Genomic DNA, 25,651 nt, shown 5'->3' on the forward strand with positions numbered 1-25,651 from the left:
CATTTCATGAAGAAGGGAATCTAACGGCAGAGCAGGGAATGACTGGTGTAAATATAGGGGAGGCAATCAAGTTGTCGGCTGCCAGGATCCTGGCGGTCAGGATACAGACGCCGGAATACTATAGATCAGTGGTTCACAAACTTTTTTGAACCATGGAGCCCTAGAGTATCAGAATTTTTTTCACGGCACACCTAGGCCAAAAGGTTCTTCTTGGGAATTATAGAAAACAATAAGTAATTTATGTTTGTGTCATCCTTAGTGTCTTTAGTGTGGTGCGGGACAACATTTGCTTCTGTTTGTCCTCATATTTTATAATTGGTAGCCACAAGCTGTGATGGACTGGGGCTCAAAAACGGACCAGGCATTTGTGAGCGCGCACGGCCACGAGGGGGCGCCGCCATGAGATATGGGGTTGTGCCGCGAGTTGTGGGGGCGTGGACTCGTGGCACGCCCCCATTACCACGGCGACGCTTGCTGGGGGGCATGGTACGAGTCCAGGGACGTGGACTCGCGGCACGCCCCCATTTCTCTAACGTCCTAGTGGATGCTGGGGACTCCGTCAGGACCATGGGGAATAGCGGCTCCGCAGGAGACAGGGCACAAAAAGTAAGCTTTTAGGATCACATGGTGTGTACTGGCTCCTTCCCCTATGACCCCCCTCCAAGCCTCAGTTAGGTTTTTGTGCCCGTCCGAGCAGGGTGCAATCTAGGTGGCTCTCATAAAGAGCTGCTTAGAAAAAGTTTTTTAGGTTTCTTATTTTCAGTGAGTCCTGCTGGCAACAGGCTCACTGCTACGAGGGACTTAGGGGAGAGAAGTGAACTCACCTGCGTGCAGGATGGATTTGCTTCTTAGGCTACTGGACACCATTAGCTCCAGAGGGATCGAACACAGGCCCAGCCATGGAGTCCGGTCCCGGAGCCGTGCCGCCGACCCCCCTTGCAGATGCCGAAGTTGAAGAGGTCCAGAGGTCCGGAAACAGGCGGCAGAAGACTTTCAGTCTTCATAAGGTAGCGCACAGCACTGCAGCTGTGCGCCATTGTTGTCGGCACACTTCACACCAGCGGTCACTGAGGGTGCAGGGCGCTGGGGAGGGCGCCCTGGGCAGCAATGTAGAATACCTTTTTCTATGGCTAAAATACATCACATATAGCCCTTGAGGCTATATGGATGTATTTAACCCCTGCCATATATCGCAAACTCCGGGAGAAGAGCCCGCCGTTTTAGGGGGCGGGGCCTATTCTCCTCGGCACACAGCGCCATTTTCCTGCTCAGCTCCGCTGTGAGGAAGGCTCCCAGGACTCTCCCCTGCACTGCACTACAGAAACAGGGTAAAACAGAGAAGGGGGGCATATTTTGGCGATATTTTTATATATTAAGCGCATATAACAAACAACACCTTTTAGGGTTGTTTATATACATTTTTATAGCGCTTTGGTGTGTGCTGGCAAACTCTCCCTCTGTCTCCCCAAAGGGCTAGTGGGGTCCTGTCTTCGATAAGAGCATTCCCTGTGTGTCTGCTGTGTGTCGGTACGTGTGTGTCGACATGTATGAGGACGATGTTGGTGTGGAGGCGGAGCAATTGCCGGTAATGGTGATGTCACCCCCTAGGGAGTCGACACCGGAATGGATGGCTTTAATTATGGAATTACGTGATAATGTTAGCACGCTGCAAAAGTCAGTTGACGACATGAGACGGCCGGAAAACCAGTTAGTACCTGTCCAGGCGTCTCAGGCACCGTCAGGGGCTGTAAAACGTCCCTTACCTCAGTCAGTCGACACAGGTACCGACACAGATGAATCTAGTGTCGACGGTGAAGAAAGAAACGTATTTTCCAATAGGGCCACACGTTATATGATCACGGCAATGAAGGAGGCTTTGCATATCTCTGATACTGCAGGTACCTCAAAGGGGGGTATTATGTGGGGTGTGAAAAAACTACCTGTAGCTTTTCCAGAATCAGAGGAATTGAATGACGTGTGTGATGAAGCGTGGGTTAACCCCGATAGAAAACTGCTAATTTCAAAGAAGTTATTGGCATTATACCCTTTCCCACCAGAGGTTAGGGCGCGCTGGGAAACACCCCCTAGGGTGGATAAGGCGCTCACACGCTTATCAAAACAAGTGGCGTTACCGTCTCCTGATACGGCCGCCCTCAAGGATCCAGCTGATAGGAGGCTGGAAACTACCCTGAAGAGTATATACACACATACTGGTGTTATACTGCGACCAGCAATAGCCTCAGCCTGGATGTGCAGTGCTGGGGTGGTGTGGTCGGATTCCCTGACTGAAAATATTGATACCCTGGATAGGGACAGTATTTTATTGACTATAGAGCAATTAAATGATGCTTTTCTTTATATGCGAGATGCTCAGAGGGATATTTGCACTCTGGCATCGAGAGTAAGTGCGATGTCCATATCTGCCAGAAGAAGTTTATGGACGCGACAGTGGTCAGGTGATGCGGATTCCAAACGGCATATGGAAGTATTGCCGTATAAAGGAGAGGAATTATTTGGGGTCGGTCTATCGGATCTGGTGGCCACGGCAACAGCCGGAAAATCCACTTTTTTACCTCAGGTCACCTCCCAACAGAAAAAGACACCGTCTTTTCAGCCGCAGTCCTTTCGTTCCTATAAGAACAAGCGGGCAAAAGGACAGTCATATTTGCCCAGAGGCAAAGGAAGGGGTAAGAGGGTGCAGCAAGCAACTACTTCCCACGAACAGAAGCCCTCCCCGGCTTCTACAAAGCCCTCAGCATGACGCTGGGGCTGTGCAAGCGGACTCAGGGGCGGTGGGGGGTCGACTAAAGATTTTCAGCACACAGTGGGCGCGCTCACAGGTGGACCCTTGGATCCTGCAGGTAGTATCTCAGGGTTACAAGTTGGAATTCCAAAAGTCTCCCCCTCGCCGGTTCCTAAAGTCTGCTTTACCAACGTCTCCCTCAGAAAGGGCGACGGTATTGGAAGCCATTCACAAGCTGTATTCTCAGCAGGTGATAGTCAAGGTACCCCTCCTACAACAGGGAAAGGGGTATTATTCCACACTATTTGTGGTACCGAAGCCGGACGGTTCGGTAAGACCTATTCTAAATCTGAAATCCTTGAACCTGTACATACAGAAATTCAAGTTCAAGATGGAGTCACTCAGAGCAGTGATAGCGAATCTGGAAGAAGGGGACTTCATGGTGTCCCTGGACATAAAAGATGCTTATCTGCATGTCCCAATTTACCCTTCACACCAAGGGTATCTCAGGTTCGTGATACAAAACTGTCATTATCAGTTTCAAACGCTGCCGTTTGGTTTGTCCACGGCACCTCGGGTCTTTACCAAGGTAATGGCCGAAATGATGGTTCTTCTACGAAGAAAAGGCGTATTAATTATCCCTTACTTGGACGATCTCCTGATAAGGGCAAGGTCCAGAGAACAGCTGGAAGTCGGAGTAGCACTAACCCAAGTAGTGCTTCAACAACACGGGTGGATTCTGAATCTTCCAAAATCTCAATTGACCCCGACGACACGTCTGCTGTTCCTGGGAATGATTCTGGACACTGTTCAGAAAAAGGTGTTTCTCCCGGAGGAGAAAGCAAGGGAGTTATCCGAACTTGTCAGGAACCTCCTAAAACCAGGAAATGTGTCAGTACATCAATGCACAAGAGTCCTGGGAAAGATGGTGGCTTCTTACGAAGCAATTCCATTCGGCAGATTCCACGCACGAATATTTCAGTGGGATCTGCTGGACAAATGGTCCGGATCGCATCTGCACATGCATCAGCGGATAACACTGTCACCAAGAACAAGGGTGTCTCTTCTGTGGTGGTTGCAGAGTGCCCATCTGTTAGAGGGCCGCAGATTCGGCATACAGGACTGGGTCCTGGTGACTACGGATGCCAGCCTACGAGGCTGGGGAGCAGTCACACAGGGAAGAAACTTCCAGGGCGTGTGGTCAAACCTGGAGACGTCTCTTCACATAAATATACTGGAGCTAAGAGCGATTTACAATGCTCTAAGCCTGGCAAAACCGCTGCTTCAGGGTCAGCCGGTGTTGATCCAGTCGGACAACATCACGGCAGTCGCCCACGTAAACAGACAGGGCGGCACGAGAAGCAGAAGAGCAATGACAGAAGCTGCAAGGATTCTTCGCTGGGCGGAAAATCATGTCATAGCACTGTCAGCAGTGTTCATTCCGGGAGTGGACAACTGGGAAGCAGACTTCCTCAGCAGACACGACCTCCACCCGGGAGAGTGGGGACTTCATCCAGAAGTCTTCCACATGATTGTGAACCGTTGGGAAAAACCAAAGGTGGACATGATGGCGTCCCGCCTCAACAAGAAACTGGACAGATATTGCGCCAGGTCAAGAGACCCTCAGGCAATAGCTGTGGACGCTCTGGTAACACCGTGGGTGTACCAGTCCGTGTATGTGTTTCCTCCTCTGCCTCTCATACCAAAGGTACTGAGAATTATACGGCTACGGGGAGTAAGAACAATACTCGTGGCTCCGGATTGGCCGAGAAGGACTTGGTACCCGGAACTTCAAGAGATGCTCACGGAAGAGCCGTGGCCTCTACCGTTAAGAAGGGATCTGCTTCAGCAGGGACCTTGTATGTTCCAAGACTTACCGCGACTGCGTTTGACGGCATGGCGGTTGAACGCCGGATTCTAAAAGAAAAGGGCATTCCAGAGGAAGTTATTCCTACCTTGATTAAAGCCAGGAAGGAAGTGACCGCACAACATTATCACCGCATTTGGAGAAAATATGTTGCGTGGTGTGAGGCCAAGAAGGCCCCAACGGAGGAATTTCAATTGGGTCGATTCCTACATTTCCTGCAGGCAGGATTGTCTATGGGCCTCAAATTGGGGTCTATTAAGGTTCAAATTTCGGCCTTATCGATTTTCTTCCAGAAAGAATTGGCTTCAGTGCCTGAAGTACAAACCTTTGTCAAAGGTGTACTACATATACAGCCCCCGATTGTGCCTCCAGTGGCACCGTGGGATCTCAACGTAGTTTTGGATTTTCTCAAATCCCATTGGTTTGAGCCGCTCAAATCGGTAGATTTGAAGTATCTTACATGGAAAGTAACCATGCTACTGGCCCTGGCTTCAGCCAGGAGAGTATCAGAGTTGGCGGCTTTATCGTACAAAAGCCCATATCTGATTTTCCATTCGGACAGGGCAGAACTGCGGACGCGTCCTCAGTTTCTGCCTAAGGTGGTTTCGGCTTTTCACTTGAACCAGCCTATTGTGGTGCCTGCGGCTACTAGCGACTTGGAGGACTCCAAGTTGCTGGACGTTGTCAGAGCATTGAAAATATATAATTCAAGGACGGCTGGAGTCAGAAAATCTGACTCGCTGTTTATCCTGTATGCACCCAACAAGATGGGTGCTCCTGCGTCTAAGCAGACGATTGCTCGTTGGATCTGTAGCACAATCCAACTTGCACATTCTGTGGCAGGCCTGCCACAGCCTAAATCTGTAAATGCCCACTCCACAAGGAAGGTGGGCTCATCTTGGGCGGCTGCCCGAGGGGTCTCGGCATTACAACTTTGCCGAGCAGCTACGTGGTCAGGGGAGAACACGTTTGTAAAATTTTACAAATTTGATACTCTGGCTAAGGAGGACCTGGAGTTCTCTCATTCGGTGCTGCAGAGTCATCCGCACTCTCCCGCCCGTTTGGGAGCTTTGGTATAATCCCCATGGTCCTGACGGAGTCCCCAGCATCCACTAGGACGTTAGAGAAAATAAGAATTTACTTACCGATAATTCTATTTCTCATAGTCCGTAGTGGATGCTGGGCGCCCATCCCAAGTGCGGATTGTCTGCAATACTTGTACATAGTTATTTTTACAAAAATCGGGTTATTATTGTTGTGAGCCATCTTTTCAGAGGCTTCTTCGTTGTTATCATACTGTTAACTGGGTTCAAATCACAAGTTGTACGGTGTGATTGGTGTGGCTGGTATGAGTCTTACCCGGGATTCAAGATCCTTCCTTATTGTGTACGCTCGTCCGGGCACAGTACCTAACTGAGGCTTGGAGGGGGGTCATAGGGGGAGGAGCCAGTACACACCATGTGATCCTAAAAGCTTACTTTTTGTGCCCTGTCTTCTGCGGAGCCGCTATTCCCCATGGTCCTGACGGAGTCCCCAGCATCCACTACGGACTATGAGAAATAGAATTATCGGTAAGTAAATTCTTATTTTCCATGGAAACCAGTGGAGGCGGCTGAGCCGGAGGTTGCGCGCGGCCTTCCCGGCTCTCTGAGGGACCGGATTGGCCCTTCTGGCATGTGCCAGATGGCCAGTCCGGCCCTGGCCACAAGCACTGGTTTTATCTATTACTTTGACCAGAAATAGTTTGAATTGGTCCTGGACCACCAATCCAAGGCACCCCTGCTAGTGTCCTGAGCCACCCCAGGGTGCCACGGCACACAGATTGGGAACCACTGCTATAAGAATATAGTTCTCTATTTTAAAAAAACTGTTTAAAACTCCTTCAAACCCTAATCTGTACCACCTAAAGTCCAAGGAATTCTAGATAATCCTGTACATGTTTCTACATACCATGAAAATGGCTTAAAGAGAGCAGTCACTTTTGTGCTGAAGCTGTACTACAATACAATAAATGATGGTAACCTGATACCTCCTCTAGCAAGCCTCATGCAGCCTTATTTCCAGAGGCTCCATTATCCTTGAAGCCCTGGTGAGACCTGGCATATAATATGGCAGGGATGGTTGTGTGGGATAACCAATCTGCTTCAATCAAGAAATGAAAGCTGCTTCTGATGTGGCGTTCTGTTCTCGCATTTTCTCCACTGCCATTTAGCTTGTCATTTTTAAATACATTTGCTGGTTTTATATTATAGAATTGGTAGAGCCCTGGGAATCTGGCTATAGGAAAGATCATAGTACTAAAGTTTATGTTGGTAGTACATCTGTGGTAATCATTTTACCTACTTCACTATATAAATACAAAGAAAATTGCTCTCCTGAGTGGAGCAAGCATAGTAAATCTAAGAAAGAAATTTGAACAGTATTCACCTGTGTGTGAGTCCACCGTCATTCGGCACCATGTCACCCCTTGGTGGATTGCAGCCAGATTCCCAGTCTTAGGGGTATATTCAATTGTGGTCGAATTCCGGCGTGAATTCGACCATTTTTGGATTCGACACAATTCGACAGACGAAACCCTCCAGCCGGGACCGAATTCGACATATTCAATAAATAACGGATTCGACAGTCCCGCTGTCGAAAAACGGACCAATAGATGAATAGTGGGCGGCCTGGATTCGACTTCATGGACAGGACAAAAGTGTTAAATAAATCCTGAAAAAAATTGGGTGAGGTCCCCCCTCCTAAGCATAACCAGCCTCGGGCTCTTTGAGCCGGTCCTGGTTGTAAAAATACGGGGGGGAAATTACAGGGGTTCCCCCGTATTTTAAGAACCAGCACCGGGCTCTGCGCCTGGTCCTGGTGCAAAAAATATGGGGGACAAAAGATGTAGGTATTTTTTCCACCAGCACCGGGCTCCACTAGTCAGAGAGATAATCCCATAGCCGGGGGACACTTTTACATAGGTCCCTGCGGCCGTGGCATTAAATCTCCAACTAGTCACCCCTGGCCGGGGTACCCAGGAGGAGTGGGGACCCCTTAAATCAAGGGGTCCCCCCCTCCAGCCTCCCAAGGGCCAGGGGTGAAGCCGAGGCTGCCCCCCCCCCCCCCCCCCCATCCAAGGGTGGCGGATGGGGGGCTGATAGCCTTTTGTGACAAAAAAAAAATATTGTTTTTTGTAGCAGAACTACAAGTCCCAGCAAGCCTTTTATACCGGCCGCAGGGACCGGTATAAAAGTGTCCCCCGGCTGTGGCATTATCTCTCTGGCTAGTGGAGCCCGGTGCTGGTGTGAAAAATACGGGGGACCCCTAAGTCTTTTGTCCCCCGTATTTTTTGCACCAGGCGCAGAGCCCGATGCTGGTTGTTAAAATACGGGGGAACCCCTGTCATTTCCCCCCCCCCGTATTTTAACAACCAGGACCGGCTCAAAGAGCCTGAGGCTGGTCATGCTTAGGAGGGGGGACCCCACACATTTTTTTTCAGGATTTTTACGTTTAACACCCCTTCCAAATGAAAAACATGCACTGATCTCTCCATATTTTTGTAGTCCGTAAAAAAAAATAATATATATTCTTTTAAAAAATCTATTAAATAATACGTGTGGCTCATAAATAGACAAACCAAGTAGATAATCCCTTCAAATATAAATAGATATGCTATTAGCAATCAAAAAAGCACCAAAAAAAACATGTTTTTAAAAAAAATTATTAGATCACGACAGAAAAATGAGGCGGACTGAAATTGACGAAATGACTGTCGAAAAGCACTGTTGTCGAATCGACATTCTTCAAGTGAATATACTTTTGTCGAAAAGCCGCATTTTTAACATTGCAAAAATGTCGAATTGAAAAAAGTCGCGAATGAAACGGCAGATTTTTTTGTTGAAAAGTACTGTATTGAATTGTCGAATCCAATTCGACAGGTTTTTTGTGTCGAAAATGCCCCGTTTTTCGACAATTGCAGCAATTCGGCCGCAATTGAATATACCCCTTAAGGCAGGCATGTCCAAACTCCGGCCCTCCAGCTGTTGTGAAACTACATATCCCAGCATGCCCTGACACAGTTTTGCTGTAAGAGAATGCTAAAGCTGTGTCAGGGCATGCTGGGATGTGTAGTTTCTCAACAGCTGGAGGGCCGCAGTTTGGACATGCCTGCCTTAAGGTGTGTACACACTACTAGGTGATACGGTCCATGAGCGATATCTCCTAGTTTTATCCCTACCCTCCTGGATGGCCGATATCGTTCAGTGATGCCGCCGCCACCGCCGGCCCGTACATGTGTTTTGGACGATAAGTCCAAATTGAGCTGCATGTACAGACAACAGAGTGGGTGGTCGACAACGGGCCGCGGGAGCTTGCATCATTCATTTGCTGCGTACACACTGGGCGATGCAGGTTGAGTATCCAATATTCCGAAATACGACATTTTTTGACTGAGATAGTGAAACCTTTGTTTTCTGATGGCTCAATGTACACAAACTTTGTTTAATACACAGTTATTAAAAATATTGGCTAAAATTACCTTCAGGCTTTGTTTATAAAGTGTATATGAAACAAATGAATTGTGTGTATGTACACAAACTTTGTTTAATGCACAGTTATTTCTGCAGCGGGGTACACTGTATTCCACAGGGAATAACATTGGGGTGTAGAGTAGGATCTTGATCCGGAGGCACCAACAGCTAAAGCTTTGACCTTCTGCCCAGGATGCATAGCGCCGCCTCCTTTATAACCCCGCCTCCGTGCACAGGAGCTCAGTTTGTAGTTGGTGTCTGCACTAGCAGGCATCTTAACAGCAGGGCTCCTCCTGGCAGCCCTGAAAAGAGCTTTTTCTTTGAAGAAAGAAGGCTTAAAGGGTAGCAGCCAGTGTTGGATGTCAGTTTGACATTGCTGGCTGCTGCTCCATCACCTCCCCCAACGGCGCCACATACTCTCGCGCCCTGGTTGCCGGGTACTTGCGGTGGAGGCTCCAGTTTCTGTCAGGCACACACACACTTCACCGCAGCTCTCCAGGATCGCGTGGCCGCGTACAGGGAGGAGGTAAGAGGGTCCGTAAACCGCGATCCAGCGCGGTCCGTAGGAGGCGGGACGCGCGCTGGCGTGGGCACTGTTAGTACAGGGACCCCACTATACCACCAGGGCAGGGCACAGGTTGGGTATTAACCCGTTTTATGCGACCCGCAGTACCTGGTGGTGGAAACCCAGCAAGGGGAATGTGCTCTGGCCTGTAGCGCCTCCCAAAGCTCCGGGCGCCATTTTACATAAGTGTTCCCGCCCTGGAGCTGCATACACTCTCTCCCTCACTTCCTGCTGCAGCTTGGCGCCATAAATACATGCTGAAGCTGTTCTGGGACTGCATGAGCAAATCCTCCTCTGTAAGGCCGCCTGTTCAGCACTGTGGATTTACAGGACACTTAAGTATTCTACATGCATTTTGTTAGTGTGAGGGTGTGTACACACAGTGAGATATTTTCTTTCGATTTTGACTATATAGTCAAAATATCAAGAAAAGTTAGTGCAGATCGCAAGGTAAAAAGTCACCTTGCGATCCCAATGCACGGTCCCGCCAGGTCGGCATCGCAAGAAAAGATAGACTGTGCAGGCAAGTCAATCCTTGCTAGATCGGTGTACTATCTAGTTCACCTCACATGTCAATGATATCTCACATAAGCCAAAATCGTAAGCACACACAGTCCATATCTCAAGAAAAGTTAGTCAAAATCTGTGCTATCTGGGCTCCAGGGAGTTCAAGGGAAATCGCAAGTGAAAATCGGTCATAGCAAGGATCTCACCGTGTGTACACACCCTTAGGTAAGAAATAGTGTATTGTGTCAGGGTTATTTTGTACACGTTCCCCTGTGAAATACATCCAGTCTTTACTGTGCATTGTTATATCTCTAGACATATATAGCATTACTGGTTATTACTCAGTATTGCTAGTCCAGTGCAGTTTATTGCTTGTCATTATATCTGCATTGTACATGTGACTGCATGTGTGTGCATATAGCTGCTGTGTGATATATCTATTCCGTGTATCCCACTCCTACTGCTATCCCTATATTCTATACCCTGGGGGCTAAGTGCGTCAGGGTTTTTAGTGTAATATAGGCGTTTCACAGGATATACTGACGCATTATTTTTCCCTGTGTGTTCCGGTCACCGCATACCCATTGGATCCTCTGTTTATGTTCTACATTGCACAGGGGATCTTGTGGGGTATTTCTTTCTGCATTTCTTGTACTGTGTTGCTCTGAGTATAGCCTCCACATCATGTCGGCTACACAAGGGTGACTGTTCGGGGACCGATCCTGCAGTGCGCGGTGCTGATGTCACGGACCCGTTAAGAGGATAATATTGCAGCCGAGGGGTCCAGTGCTGGGGGTTCCTTGCCCTCCAGTCAGATTGTAGCAACCGGGGGCCCATCAGGACCCACTTTTGCTGAGTAAGCTGGTGGCTAATAGCACGCCCCCTATGGGACCACCTGTGCCTCTGCAGCCACATTTTGTCCCTACCGTTAACCCACCGTGGACAGATGCTCTGTCCTCTCAGTTACAGCAATTTCAGGGGACTATGGCAAGACATAAAACTGACCCTCGCCCGCCTAAGGCCAAGGGGCCCTTGTTTCCTCTCAATCCACTCCTGCAGGATGCTTCTAAGAAACCTGATAGGTTCAAATGTCAGACGGTGACCAGACTGGTTTTGCCTCATTCTGACCACCTAGTGGACATACGTCAGGAATCCTGGGAAAATCCAGGGAAAAAGTTTACACCTCATATGAAGATGCTTGCTCGCTATCCTCTCTCTGCAGAGCGGACTAAAAATTTGGAAACACCGCCTCTAGTTGACTTGCATGTCGCATGGATGGTGGTATCCTCTGCTCTGACGGTGACTACTGCCACTTCTCTGAAGGAACCGACGGATAAACGTGTTGAGGGCTGCTTGAAGTCTATTTATACTCTGGTAGGAGCAGTGCATAGACCCACTATTGCGGCCTCATGGGCTGCCGAGGCCGTTACGGCCTGAGTCCAGGAGGTGGAGGAGGAACTACCGTCTAACTTTCCTGACAAAGCGAAACAATGCCTCTCCTATATTGTTATGGCTTCTCAATACATTCAGGAGGCGGCCTCCAATGCTGGTGTCCTGGCGGCCAAAGCGGCTACTACATCCATTCTGGCTCGTCTGATTCTCTGGTTCTGTGGTCATGGACTCTAAGAAAACTCTGGAGATTCTCCCGTTTAAGGGAAACATTTTGTTTGGGGAAGATTTCAACAAAATTGTTGCCGACCTGGCCTCTGCTACGACTGCTCCTTCTAGTACTGCTCCTTCAACGTCAAAGGCTAAAAGTATTTCCTTTCATCCCTACAGGCCTCCAGGGAAAGCGAAGGGTCAGGCATACTCGAAACAGTCTTGCACTTGTAAGCCCAAGCCTAAACGAGCCTGGGACGCCCGTCAGTACGCTTCCAAATCTGAGAAGCTGGCCGCATGACGGGGCAGGCCTCCCTCTGGGGGACCCCAGAGTGGGAGGCCGACTTCTAGGGTTTGCTCAGGCGTGGTTAAAGACCACTTCGGATGCCTGGGTGCGGGAAGTCGTCACTCAAGGGTATGCCATCTCCTTCAAGAAACATCCCCCTCGTCGGTTTTGCTCAACAGACATTCCTTCAGATCTGACAAAGGCACACGCTCTGTAAGTGGTGGTACGATCCCTCCTGGACACAGGAGTGGTAATACCGGTGCCCCTGTCTCAGAGGGTATGGGGTACTATTCCACCCTGTTCCTAGTCCCGAAGCCGAATGGGTCCTCGCGGCCCATTCTCAACCTCAAGTCTTTGAACAAATTGGTGCGGGTATCCAAATTCCGTATGGAGGCTCTCCGCTCTATTGTTCTGGCTTTGGAGCCAGGGGATTATATGGTATCCCTGGATATACAGGATGCTTACCTGCATATGCCTATTGCCGTGTCGCACCAGCAATACCTGCGGTTTGCTATTGGCAACCTCCATTATCAATTCCGGGCCTTGCCCTTTGGACTGGCGACAGCTCCGCAAATCTTCACCAAAGTCATGGCGGTGATGACTGTACTACGTCGTCAGGGTATCAGGACCCTGCCATATCTGGACAACTTGCTGATCCTGGCCAGCTCGCCAGAAGTTCTCCTCCGTCATCTGAAACGGACAGTCCGGTTTCTGCAAGCACGGGTGGCTCATCAACTGGAAGAAATCATCCCTGGTCCCTGCTCAGAGCATGTTGTACCTGGGAGCAGTGTTGGACACTCACAACCAGCGGTTGTTTTTGTCCCAGGAGAAAGTCCTGAACCTTCTGGACAGAATACGATGCTTCCTATCTCGTCCACGAGTGTCGATACACTCGGCGATGCAAGTACTGGGCCTCATGGTTTCGGCTTTCGATATGGTAGAGTATGCTCAATTTCATTTCCGCCCTCTACAGAAACTGGTTCTTGCCAATTGGGACGGCCTGCCTCACCGGATCAGGTCTCAAATGATCTTTGTCTCCGGAGGTCCATCTGTCACTGAGTTGGTGGCTCCAGGACCAGCAACTGAGCAGGGGCCGTCCCTTCTGAATCTCCAACTGGGTCCTTCAGACAACGGACACCAGTCTGAGGGGTAAAGGAGCGGTGTTGGAGCAGCACTCCCTCCAAGGTCATTGGACCTGGGAGGAGTCTCGCCTCTCAATAAATATTGTGGAACTGGGGGCAGTGTTCAATGCGCTGACACTTGCCCTGCCACTGGTACGGAACAGGCCTGTTCAGGTACAGTTGGACAACGCCACCACGGTGGCGTACATAAATCATCAAGGCTGCACTCGAAGCCGAATGGCAATGAGGGAAGTGTCAGATTCTTCAATGGGCGGAACGCCATCTGCCAGCCATATCGGCAGTGTTCATTCCGGGAGTCCTCAACCGGGAAGCGGACTTCCTCAGCCGTCAGGATGTACACGCCGGAGAGTGGAGCCTTCATCCAGAAGTATTTCAACTCCTAGTGGACCAGTGCGGCCTACCAGATGTAGACCTGATGGCATCTCGACACAACAACAAGGTTCCGGTCTTCGGCGCAAGGACAAGGGATCCTCAAGCAGTGTTCGTGGATGCACTGGCAATTCCATGGAACTTTCGGCTGCTGTACGTGTTCCCTCCGGTGTCACTCCTGCCCAGGGTAATAAGGAAGTTCAAGCAAGAAGGAGAAATCCTACTTCTGATCGCTCCTGCGTGTCCCAGACGGTATTGGTTCTCAGACCTCCAGGGTCTCTCGTTAGAGCGTCCTCCTTCTACTATCGCAGCGCCCAGACCACCTCGTTCAGGGCCCCTGTATCTTCCAGAACTTGGCCCGACTGGCTTTGACGGCGTGGCTCTTGAAGCTTCCGTCCTGAGGGCCAAAGGTTTTTCTGAGGTGATTTTTCAAACGATGTTGAAGGCCTGTAAACTGGCTTCTGCTCAGATTTATCATAGGGTCTGGAATTCCTATTTCACCTGGTGTGCTGATAGGAATTGCGATGCGTTCAAGTTCAGTACTGCCAATCTTTTGGCTTTTCTGTAACGAGGCCTTGACTCAGGCCTTCGTCTGGCCTCCCTCAAGGTACATGTTTCTGCCTTATCGGTGTGGTTTCAGAGAAAAATTGCGACTCTTCCTGATGTTCACACGTTCACTCAAAGCGTTCTACGGATTCAACCTCCCTACGTGCCTCCTGTGGCTCCTTGGGATTTGTCAGTTGTGTTGAATGCCCTATAAGAGGCTCCGTTTGAACCTCTTGAGACTGTGGACCTGAAGTAGCTTACACTTAAGGTCTTGTTTTTGCTAGCTATTGCTTCGGCTAGACGGGTTTCAGACTTTGGTGCCTTGTCCTGTAGGTCTCCCTTTCTGATTTTTCACTGTGACCGGGTAGTTCTTCGAACGCGCCCTTGTTATCTTCCTAAGGTGGTGTCTTCGTTCCATCTTAACCAAGAGATTATGGTTCCAGCCCTTAACTCTCCCGATCTGTCTTCCAAAGAGCAGTCTTTGGCTGTGGTACGGGCTCTCTGTATCTATGTGAAGAGAACTGCATCCATTCGGAAGTCTGATTCTCTCTTTGTACTGTTTGGTTTTCACAAATGTGGCTGGCCTGTAAATAAGCAGACCCTGGCCAGATGTATTAGAATGGTGATTGCACAAGCTTACGTACAGGCTGGTCTTCCAGCTCCTGCTACTATCAAAGCCCATTCTACTGTCTGTTGGACCCTCTTGGGGGGCCTGTCGTGTTGCGAGCCTGGATCAATTGTGCAAGGCGGCTACGTGGTCCTCAATGAACACGTTCATAAGGTTCTATGCCTTCGATACTTTCGCCTCCCAGGATGCTTCCTTTGGACACCGGGTTCTTGTGCCCGCTGCAGTGCGTCCCCTCCCATGAGGAACTGCTTTAGGACATCCCCGATGTTATTCCCTGTGGAATACAGTGTACCCCGCTGCAGAAAAGGAGATTTATGGTAAGAACTTCCCCTTGTTAAATCTCTTTCTGCGAGGTACACTGGATTCCACAGGGCACCCACGCTGACGCACTTGGCTTCTTTGGGTAGGTAAGGCATTAGCTGATTTTACCTTCTCCTGTTGTGAGAATGTGATGTCTGTGGCTACTAACTGATGTCATCTCTCTTACCTGCTACTGCATTGGACTGGTTAACAAACTGAGCTCCTGTGCACGGCGACGGGGTTATAGAGGAGGCGGCGCTATGCATCCTGGGAAGGTCAAAGCTTTAGCTGTTGGTGCCTCCGGATCAAGATCCTACTCTACACCCTGATGTTATTCCCTGTGGAATCCAGTGTACCTCGCAGAAAGAGATTTAACAAGGGTAAGTTCTTACCATAAATCTCCTTTTAAAAATATTGGTTAAAATTACCTTCAGGCTGTGTGTACAAGGTGTATATAAAACATAAATACAGTAGGTGGGTGTGCAATTATATTGTTTGTACTTAACACTTGCCAAATCATTGGTTGGGTTGGCCCATTGTCCAGTTGTGTACCTAGCATAAGATTACAGGGCACCCTTGTTGATACTGTTCCTATACCAAATGGCTACATGCTGCATAAAGAATGTTACAAGCTTCCAGATGTAATGTAGGTGTTAATGGGGGTACTCACGGAGCGATAATCTAAGCAATCTGACTAGATTGCTTAGATTTTAAGGGGTCTATTCATGAAGCAGTGAAAAGGATGGTGAAGTGAGCCAGTGGAGAAGTTGCCCATGGTAACCAATCAGCTTTGAAGTAACATTTATCATTTGCATACTTTACAACTGTACGGAGTAGCTAATTGGTTTTCATGGGCAACTTCTCCACAGGCTCACTTCTCTCCTCTCTGTTCACTGCTTCATAAATAGACCCCTACGCATGATCGCTCCGTGTGTACCCCCCACAGTGATAGCGATGCGCAGCCCCTTGCATCGCTGTCGCTGGTGCTAGATTGGCCTGCATGCAGGCTCAGTCTAGCAGGTCGCTCGTTTCACCCGCTGGGTGAAATGAGCGCCTCCGTCTTCCCCCGTACGCTCAGCACACATCACGCTGTGCTGAGTGGGGGGAGAGATGTGTGCTGAGCGGTTCGCTCAGCACACATCTCTCCACATCTGCCTGTGAATACGGGCCTTTAGTCTTACTGTATCAAAGGTGAGCACAAGACCAAATTTATGCGTTAATGTTTCTATTTTCCATTTCAGGAAGCTGCTGCTTTTGCCAGGGAGCAAGGATTTGAGGTGAGTTAAAACAAACCAGCTACACCTTTTCCTCCCTACTCTTGCCATGAATATTATGTGGCAGCAGAGGTGTTAAAGAGATTTCCATGTTGCTATAGCTTACAACAAGAGCCCACATTTTGGACAGTGATTGATGCACCATTGTGCTCACTGCAGTTGCCATGGCGAACCTTGGATTCGTCACATCTAATGCCCTCCCACCTTCTTGACACTCACTCTGTTCTTCGTTCTGTCTGCCAAGGTGTCACCCCCATAATAGGCAACAGAGCCCTGACATGCACACCCGTGCCTGTGTTTTTCTGTGGAAAAAATACAAATGCAAAAGACCTAATTTATACAGATATATACTATCCAACTAGCAAACGCATGTGAAAAGAAAACAAAAACTGCAAATATGCAATGTTTCACATGTTACTTGTGAGTGAATGGAGTAGCTAGTGCTGATATTGTTGCTATAAGTCAGTAGTGACATGAACCTAATTGAAGAACAGAGGAATAAAGGTTTACTTCGGTATTTACGGTTTTACATAAAATTCACATAAGATTTAGAGATCCTTAACTAATACAGGCCAGACACATGATGATCTGTTGCCTACATAAGATCGCATCTGCCTGTGCATGCACCTTTTAATACCACATTTGTATTTCTGTCAAGAACCTTTTATACCCTATAATTTCTGAACACTGAGCTAAATGGTTTGGAGTGAAGTAGCTAAAATAGAGTTGTATTCATTGTATGGGAGCCTCTACATACATTGCCATGACCACACACGGTCAGATCCCATAACTGATTTGTCTATTACTGTTTAAAAGTGCATATTCCTTGGTGGTTTTGCTTGTATACACACACACAACGTAAGCATTTTAATAGACCCATTAAATCTTTTTAGTTAGCAGTAAATATTTGTATCCAGATTTGTTTGCATCATTAAAGAATTAATTTAGTTCTGACCATTTTTTTTCTGCTGTAAATGGTTGCTATAGCAATTCTTGACACTTTCTTGTGTGTGGTCTTGAAATGACAGTACACGCTCTGTACTGCTTGCCGATTATATGTTTGATGTGTACACATAGGCTAGAGTTGCTATGGCATAGTAGTATACCAAGTTTGCTTGATCGCACTTATTGTAGGTACAGTAGCTAAATAGAATGGATTGTATGTACAATGGTAGCATTACTGTTGCCAAGGCACCACAGGAATTGAAGAGGTGGCAGCTCGGTGCCTTTTCCTGCCAAATTTGTTATAAACAGGAACTAGATTTGCTTATGGTGTATTGTCAGTCACACAGCTTGAAAAAGTAACTTTGGTTGCAGCACTGTGCAATGGGACTGATTTTAATTTGTTTATAGCCATTCTGGGGGGGTGTAACTTTTCTTTCAAGAGTGTGTTTTCCTTAATTTTATTTTAATTTGATCTGGCCACTTGTGCTGAGCAGCCAGACCATTAGCGCAGTTGGACAGTGACCATAGGCGTTCATCATCCAATCAGGTTCTCCAGCTGTCTTGAGTAGAAGATGAATGTGACATTCCAGGCATGTCTTAGGGAAGGGTATGCTTTTTGAACTATATATATATTGTGATTTGCAGTCAGTGAGTTTGAAATGAGTAGTTAGAAGGAAAGGGTTAATGGTTCCTGTTAGCAGAAATTTCCACAGCATTGATGCAGTGGCTGATGTCAGCTAGACCATGGATTTCCCTTTGCCTTTTGACAACCACCTCATATTTGTCATCTGATAAGTTGTGATAGCACTTGGCTGTGTTAGGTTCCAGGCTGATAAGACGGGAGAGTGTTTTGTTTTATGTGCTGAGATGAAGCTGTGAGTGACACTCTGTTTATTGGTTGCACTGGTAGCCACATTTCTTTCATCTCTTTACTTCTACCAATCAATCAACTAATTGCAGTTTGTAGTGAAATCCTCAAACTGTTTTGATGAATCATGAAATATCTGTAAGTAAACCCTTTCTTTACAAAAAAAAATTATAATGCTAATGTCTCATGGACAGTCCCAAAATGTTTGGTCAAAAAATTTACTTCCAACAAACATATAAATGTCTATGGGGTATATTCAATTAGGGTCGAAATCTGCCGTCTGTCGAAAAACCGTCCGTTTTCGACTTTTTAAGATCGAATAGTGATTCGACCTATTCAATCCCATCAGTTTTTATTCGACAAGTCGTGGAATTTGACTTGTCGAATAGTACGTGAATCGGCGGTATAGCTGCCGATTCACGTACTTTTGAGTGAAACGGGGCCAAAAACAGGATTTGGCCCCGTTGTCGACCATCTCAGTCCGACATAAAAAAATGTCGGACTGAGATGTGGGACCCAGAGGAGGAGAGGTGGGGGAGCCGCGGGGAGACAGGGGAGAGCAGTGCTACAGCACAGCACTGCAGCAGGATGGCTCACGGCAGCTTCCACCGGACTCCAGCAAGTGAGGTCACGCTTGCTGGAGCCGGGTGGACACTGCCGTGAGGTCTGGCGTCTCTGAGACAACCTCCTTATAGCGCTGCTCTCCTCCGTCTGCCAGCGGCTGTCCTCCCCGCGGCTATCCAAACCCCCCCTCCCCCTCCTCCTCTGGGTCCCTCATCTCAATTTGACTTTTTAAAAGTCGAATTGAGATGAGATTGAATAGGGGTTGTCGGATCCATTCCGACAAATGCATGTCGGAGCGGATCCGACCCTAATTGAATATACCCCTATGTCTGAGCTGGGATAAGGAACACAGGTTAATGAGTATTCAAAAATAATATCATTGGCTCCTTCTAACATAACTTTGGTAAGGTAACCCGGGAACAACCTTTCACGCAGCGGCATATCCGACATAGACCTAGGAATAACCATGGTCATGATCAGGGTCCCAGACCTTGGACACGCAACTTGGGTTGACTCTTTCAAACCTACGCACAACCTAGGTTTTTGTGAAAGGCATATTACGGATTACATTTTTTAAATTCCTTTATGACATATTACCTGCCATTTTATCTTAATGAATGTTTAATTTTGTTATTCGTGGTATTTTTAATGTGTTTAATTCCATAGACCGAAGATATTAAGGAGATTGCCAAAAAGACTCAGGCGTTGCCAAAGGTGAACTCAAAAAAGCCAAGGGTGGTTGTGTTTACACAGGGACATGAGGAAACTATCATGGCAACAGGTTTGTTATTTGACTTTGATGTCTCACCACAAATTTTGTTGTTTTGTATTTTAGTTTTAAGGGATTTTTTTTGTTAACTGTTATATTATGTTTTGTTTTTATTTTTAAATTACTGATCCTTCTTAGTAGCTGAAAAAACGAAAACACATTTATTAACAGTTTCTTACATAGCACAGCAAATTCCGTTGCGCTTTACAATTGGAAACAACAATAATAAAACTGGGTAATAAACAGTCATAGAGCTTACAAACTTACTCAGGCAGTAATAATATAGCATTAATAATATACAATGTAAATAAATTACACTTTATAAATCAATAGCTTCCTTATGTGAGCAAGTGGTCACTCACTTGATTCTCAAAGATAATAAAGCTATGAAATAGGCACTGTGCTTATTAAAAAAAAAAAAACAGTATTGGCATGGCAGAAAAAAAATCAGTGAAGATACTTTGTAAACATTTACTAACAATCACCTATTATAGCAAATATATAAAATTAACATAAAAATATAAAACAACGCTGACCAGAAAGAGTCCCACTTGACGGAATGGTCTTAATACCATTGTGCAGCGTATGTATAAATGAAGTCCAGAACTTACACAGGTAAGTCATGTTTATCAGCTGTAATGTCCAGCATTCGTGTATATTCTGTAGGTAATCCCTTAAAGGGGGGTACTCACGGAGCGATAATCTAAGCAATTCGACTAGATTGCTTAGATTTTTAGCATGATCTGTCCATGTGTACCCACCACAGCGACAGCGATGCACGGCCCCGTGCGTCGCTATCGCTGGTGCTAGATTGGCTCAATCTAGCAGGTCACTCATTTCACCCGCTGAGTGAAATTAGCGTGTCCCCCCCCCCCCCCCCCGCGCACACTCGGCACACATCGAGCTGTGCTGAGCGGGGGGAGAGGTGTGTTGAGTGGTTCACTCAGCGCACACCTCTCCCCACATCTGCCCGTGAATACGGGCCTTTAGTGTGGTCTAGTAAGTGATAGACCTCAATGTAGTTCCAATAAGGAAAGCCACCTGTAAGGAAGGATTTTGCTGTGTAAATATGTAGGAGCATTGACTAGTGAGTAGATTGTTGAGCAGAAACGGAGAGTCGTGGAGAGTAGGTAGTGATAAAAGAATAACCCCCAATGTGTTTCGTGTCTACCGGATGCTTTATCAAAGAGTAGTGTTGCTGTAGTCTCCTGTCCTTAAATAGCAGCTCCGATTAGATTCCTCCCTTTATTCAATTAACTTACAGTACACCTCACAATGGGGCAGATTAATTAAGCTCGGTGAAGTGATAAAGTGGAAGGTGATAAAGGACCAGCCAATCAGATTTTCTCTGACGTCCTAGTGGATGCTGGGAACTCCGTAAGGACCATGGGGAATAGCGGCTCCGCAGGAGACTGGGCACAAAAAGTAAAAGCTTTAGACTAGCTGGTGTGCACTGGCTCCTCCCCCTATGACCAGTGCCAGATTAAGGTCCTGATGGGCCTGGAGCTGAAATATATAAAAGGCCTATTGTGCACTGCCGCAGGGGGTGTGACCAGCATGGTGGGGGTGTGATTACTGATATGGGGGTGTGGTCGATGCCGTGGTGTGTGGCTAGCGCCATGGAGGGCATAGCTACCCACCTTCCTTCACCCACCTCAATCTCCCTCCTCTCTTTGCTTATATGAAGCATAGACCACCTATTATTTTATTAACCACTGAATAAATGTTTGTTTGTTTTAAAACACGAACTATGGTTATTAATAAAATAAATGTTATTGAGGTTATATATAAAGTATATAGACAATTGCAGGCCGGCACTCCTCAATATTTGACCAACATGCTTCGGTGGCCATACAGTGAATTAAATAGCATATGGAAATGGTAGCGTAATAGGATCTTACTAGCCCCGATCCCAGCATCCTTATTCCCCAATGCCGTCACTTATTGTGGACTATGCTTTGCATGCTTCAGGCGCGCACAACATAATCTCTGATAAGCAGCCGCCAGAGCCACGAAAACACAAGGGAATCGTGAACTTATCCCTGATCCCATGTGTTATCGTGCAATTGTAGGTATAATTATGGTCGATAAAAATGGCCTCTAATTGGATACCGTGATAATGACCATTGATCATTAACCGCGATATCCGTACGTTTTTAATTACCAAAATCTCATCGGCAACGTTGGCAATAGTAAAGAATGTGTGCCTAATTCAGACCTGATCATAGATGTGCTAAATTTAGCACATCTACAATCAGCTTCCCTGACATGCGGGGGTACAGGGCTAGTCCGCCTCGCATGTCAGTCCCTGCCCCGCCGCTCAAATACAAAAGCATCGCACGGCGGCGATGCTTTGTACTTGAAGAGTAGTTCCCTATCAGCGCAGCTCCTGCGAGCTCGCAGGGGGCTACTCGTTGCTGTCCGGGTCGCAGTGGCTGCGTGTGATGTCACACAGCTGCCACGGCCCGCCCCCCACATGGTCCGGGCACGCCTGCATTGCCCGTACCGCGCGCCTAAAATGGCGGCCAAATGCCGCTGGCCCGCCCCCTCCCGCCCAGCGACCGCCTCTGCCTGTCAATCAGGCAGAGGCGATCGCAGAGCTGAGATGACTGTCGGCTGTCTGGCATGTGCTGGCGCATTCGCAGTTCAGACCTGATCGCTGCTGTGCGAAAACGCACAACAGCGATCAGGTCTGAATTAGGCCATGTGTCTGTATTTACTTCTGCCTGATTGAGTAGACTGTGAGTGACCATTTCCATATGAGATATATCCATTCAATTTTTGGATGTGACCGTCACACGTGATGGTTCAAGATTAAAAACGACCTTGTTCCAAAAGGAAACTGACAGGAACACTCTATTGCATGCTGCAAATAACCATCCTCCACACCTAAAAAATAGCCTTCCCATTTCACAATTTATGCAGGTGATAAGGAACAATTCTGATCGAGACACTGCTGAAATTCAACTATCAGAAATGAAACAACGTTTTTTGGATAGGGGCTATAATTCTAGGACTATAGAGGGTTGCCTCACCAAAGCATGGAAAAAGACATGCAGACAACTAAACAAGAAAGGTGATCGGTTGACATTCGTAACTCAATTTGATGAGAAACCACCTTTGGTTGCTAGATCTATTAAGGAGCACTGGTCAATTTTGTCTACGGACTCTTCTTTCAGCGTTATATAGTAAAGAGACGCCAATGATGTCATATAGAAGGGGCAGAAATTTGAAACAACTTTTGATGCACCCCAGTGGAATAAGCAATACCAAAGATAACACCTGGTTAATGACACAGAAACCTGGCTGCATTAAATGTGTTGGTTGCACCACGTTCCGCTTGATGGTGTCAGGCACGAGTTTTCCGCATCCACAAACGGGAAGGCCGATTCAGATTCGGTATAAGCTCCATTGCCGTATGGAGTTTGTAATCTACCTACTCACGTGCCCCTGTGGGTTGTCCTATGTCGGGATGACCACATGCACTTTCCGGGAGAGAATGGCCAACCATAGGATGACGATTCACCAGCCTATATCCACTGGAGTAACTGATAAACCAGTTGCCCATCATTTTATGACACTTGGACACCAAATTTCTGCTTTACAAAGCCGTATCATTGACAGGGTACCACCACCATCAAGAGGTGGAGACAGGGAATTGATCCTTAAGAAATTTGAGGCAAGATGGATTTTCCAATAAGGAACTGTGTCACCTCATGGTTTAAATGAAAATAATTTTCTCAGTGCTTTCCTTCGTTGATTTTGCACCACGTTGTCTGCCGTGTTTTGATCCTGGAATTGACCCTCTCCATTAGTAAATAGTTTGGATAGGGTTAAACCTGGGCGTTAGTGGAGCTTTGTGATTTTTTACTTTTCTGTTTTTTTGTGATTTTTTGGCCAGCACACTCTCCAACTTTTTTGTCTACATTTGTGGTATTTATAAGTATATTATATTGTCTGTGGTTGTATGTATATAGTTTTTAACCATTTTCAATTTTCCTGATATGCATGTGTTTACATAAGCTGCTTCTCCCTGACGGGCTTCCTGAAGCTCCCAGCGATTTCGAAGACAATATTACTTCTGGAAATAGTGTTTTGTTGTACCATATGCTATACACATTTGTTATTGGTTCCCATGGTATTATCATTAGAGCCGCTATTACGGTCCCTTTTAGTATGCAGCGGCTATTGTTAGATGCTGTTGCTATGTGTGACGCGTTTGCCAGAAGTGACGTAGACGCATAGCTGCGCCCGTCACAGGAAATGCTATGCGTTCCACCGGATAGCGGTGGAACGCACGCTGGCTACAGGCACTGTGTGAGGATGCTCGGGCGCCGGACCCAGCGGTGAGTACCAGCGTGAGAGGGGAGATTATTTTGGTTACCTGGGTTAATGATATACTCTGTGATAATGTTGACTAAAGGTGTGTCCCCCCTAAATCATCATGGTTTATTCTCGTGGTGATTGGTGCATAAGTATTTGCGCCGTTTTTTACATTGTTTGGGGTATTTTAGGGGGCCCGTCAGGCATAAATAATTTGGTACTGGTGAACATGGGCAGCTGAGATATGCTGTATTTGCTGCATATGTTGTGCATCCTGATGACGATCCGGATTGGATCGTAACGTCAATGAATGAATAACTTGAATCATCATGCTGTTAAGTATGAATTAAATGTCTTTTTAAGTGCAAAATTTCTGGTGAGTGCCCCTCTATCCTGTTCTCTCTCTCTCTATACATATATACACACACATCTGAAATCTGCTCACAATATGGAAAAGTCTAGAATCCTTATTGACTGCTAGCTCATAACTCTTGTAACTAATGCTATTTTTGTCATGTCATGCAAATCATTATATTAGATGCATCATGGATCATTTTGTTGGATTTAAAACATAGATGTAGTGTAATGCCAAACGATAGAGCACACCATACCACATCAGATAAAATATCTGGCACACAAAAGGGAGGCATTCACGAGACTGCCTGTTGGGATCCCGGTGGTCACAATGCCTACACCGGAATCCCGACAGGCGGTGAAATACTGCTGCCGGAATACTGGCACCATAGACTTTTCTCCCTCTATGGGTGTCCGCGACAGCCATAGAGGGAGAATAGATCCAGTGGCGAGTGTAGCGAGCCTGCAAGGGGCTTTCTAGCGCTCGCCCCGCTGCCAGCATACTGGTGGCCGGGATCCCGCTGTCGGGATCCTAACAACCAGGATCCCGGCCGCCGGTAAAACATATGTATTCCACACAGAATGCACATAAGCCAGGACATAGCCGTATATGGCAGGATAAAGCCGTTTCAACACAGCCTAAGCACACTAAAGATATATATATTAGAGATGTGCACTTGAAATTTTTCGGGTTTTGTGTTTTGGTTTTGTGTTCGGTTCCGCGGCCGTGTTTTGGGTTCGACCGCGTTTTGGCAAAACCTCACCGAATTTTTTTTGTCGGATTCGGGTGTGTTTTGGATTCGGGTGTTTTTTTCAAAAAACACTAAAAAACAGCTTAAATCATAGAATTTGGGGGTCATTTTGATCCCAAAGTATTATTAACCTCAAAAACCATAATTTCCACTCATTTTCAGTCTATTCTGAACACCTCACACCTCACAATATTATTTTTAGTCCTAAAATTTGCACCGAGGTCGCTGGATGACTAAGCTAAGCGACCCTAGTGGCCGACACAAACACCTGGCCCATCTAGGAGTGGCACTGCAGGGTCACGCAGGATGGCCCTTCCAAAAAACACTCCCCAAACAGCACATGACGCAAAGAAAAAAAGAGGCGCAATGAGGTAGCTGTGTGAGTAAGCTAAGCGACCCTAGTGGCCGACACAAACACCTGGCCCATCTAGGAGTGTCACTGCAGTGTCACGCAGGATGGCCCTTCCAAAAAACACTCCCCAAACAGCACATGACGCAAAGAAAAATGAAAGAAAAAAGAGGTGCAAGATGGAATTGTCCTTGGGCCCTGCCACAGCTACAGCCGTGGACTACCGTACTGTGTCTGCTGCTAATATAGACTGGATGATAATGAGATAAAATTAAAATATATATATATATCACACTAGTACTGCAGCCGGACAGGTATATATTATGTAATGACGGACCTGCTGGACACTGTCTGTCAGACTCAGCACTGCAGACTCCTAAAGTAAGCTAC

General features: G+C 47.1%; 1 protein-coding gene across 4 annotated transcripts in view; it reads left to right on the top strand.

Moving 5' to 3' along the window:
- Positions 1-25,651, top strand: part of ADK (adenosine kinase) — a 671,242-nt gene that overhangs the window by 605,962 nt on the left and 39,629 nt on the right. For all 4 annotated transcript variants that reach the window (XM_063958650.1, XM_063958649.1, XM_063958652.1 and 1 more), the window contains 2 exons: positions 16,305-16,340; positions 19,381-19,495. In XM_063958650.1, coding sequence (XP_063814720.1) covers positions 16,305-16,340; positions 19,381-19,495 — 151 coding nt within the window. The remainder of the gene's footprint in view (positions 1-16,304; positions 16,341-19,380; positions 19,496-25,651) is intronic.

Source organism: Pseudophryne corroboree, chromosome 3, assembly GCF_028390025.1.
Source record: "Pseudophryne corroboree isolate aPseCor3 chromosome 3, aPseCor3.hap2, whole genome shotgun sequence".
In the NCBI taxonomy this organism is placed as follows: Eukaryota; Metazoa; Chordata; class Amphibia; order Anura; family Myobatrachidae; genus Pseudophryne; species Pseudophryne corroboree.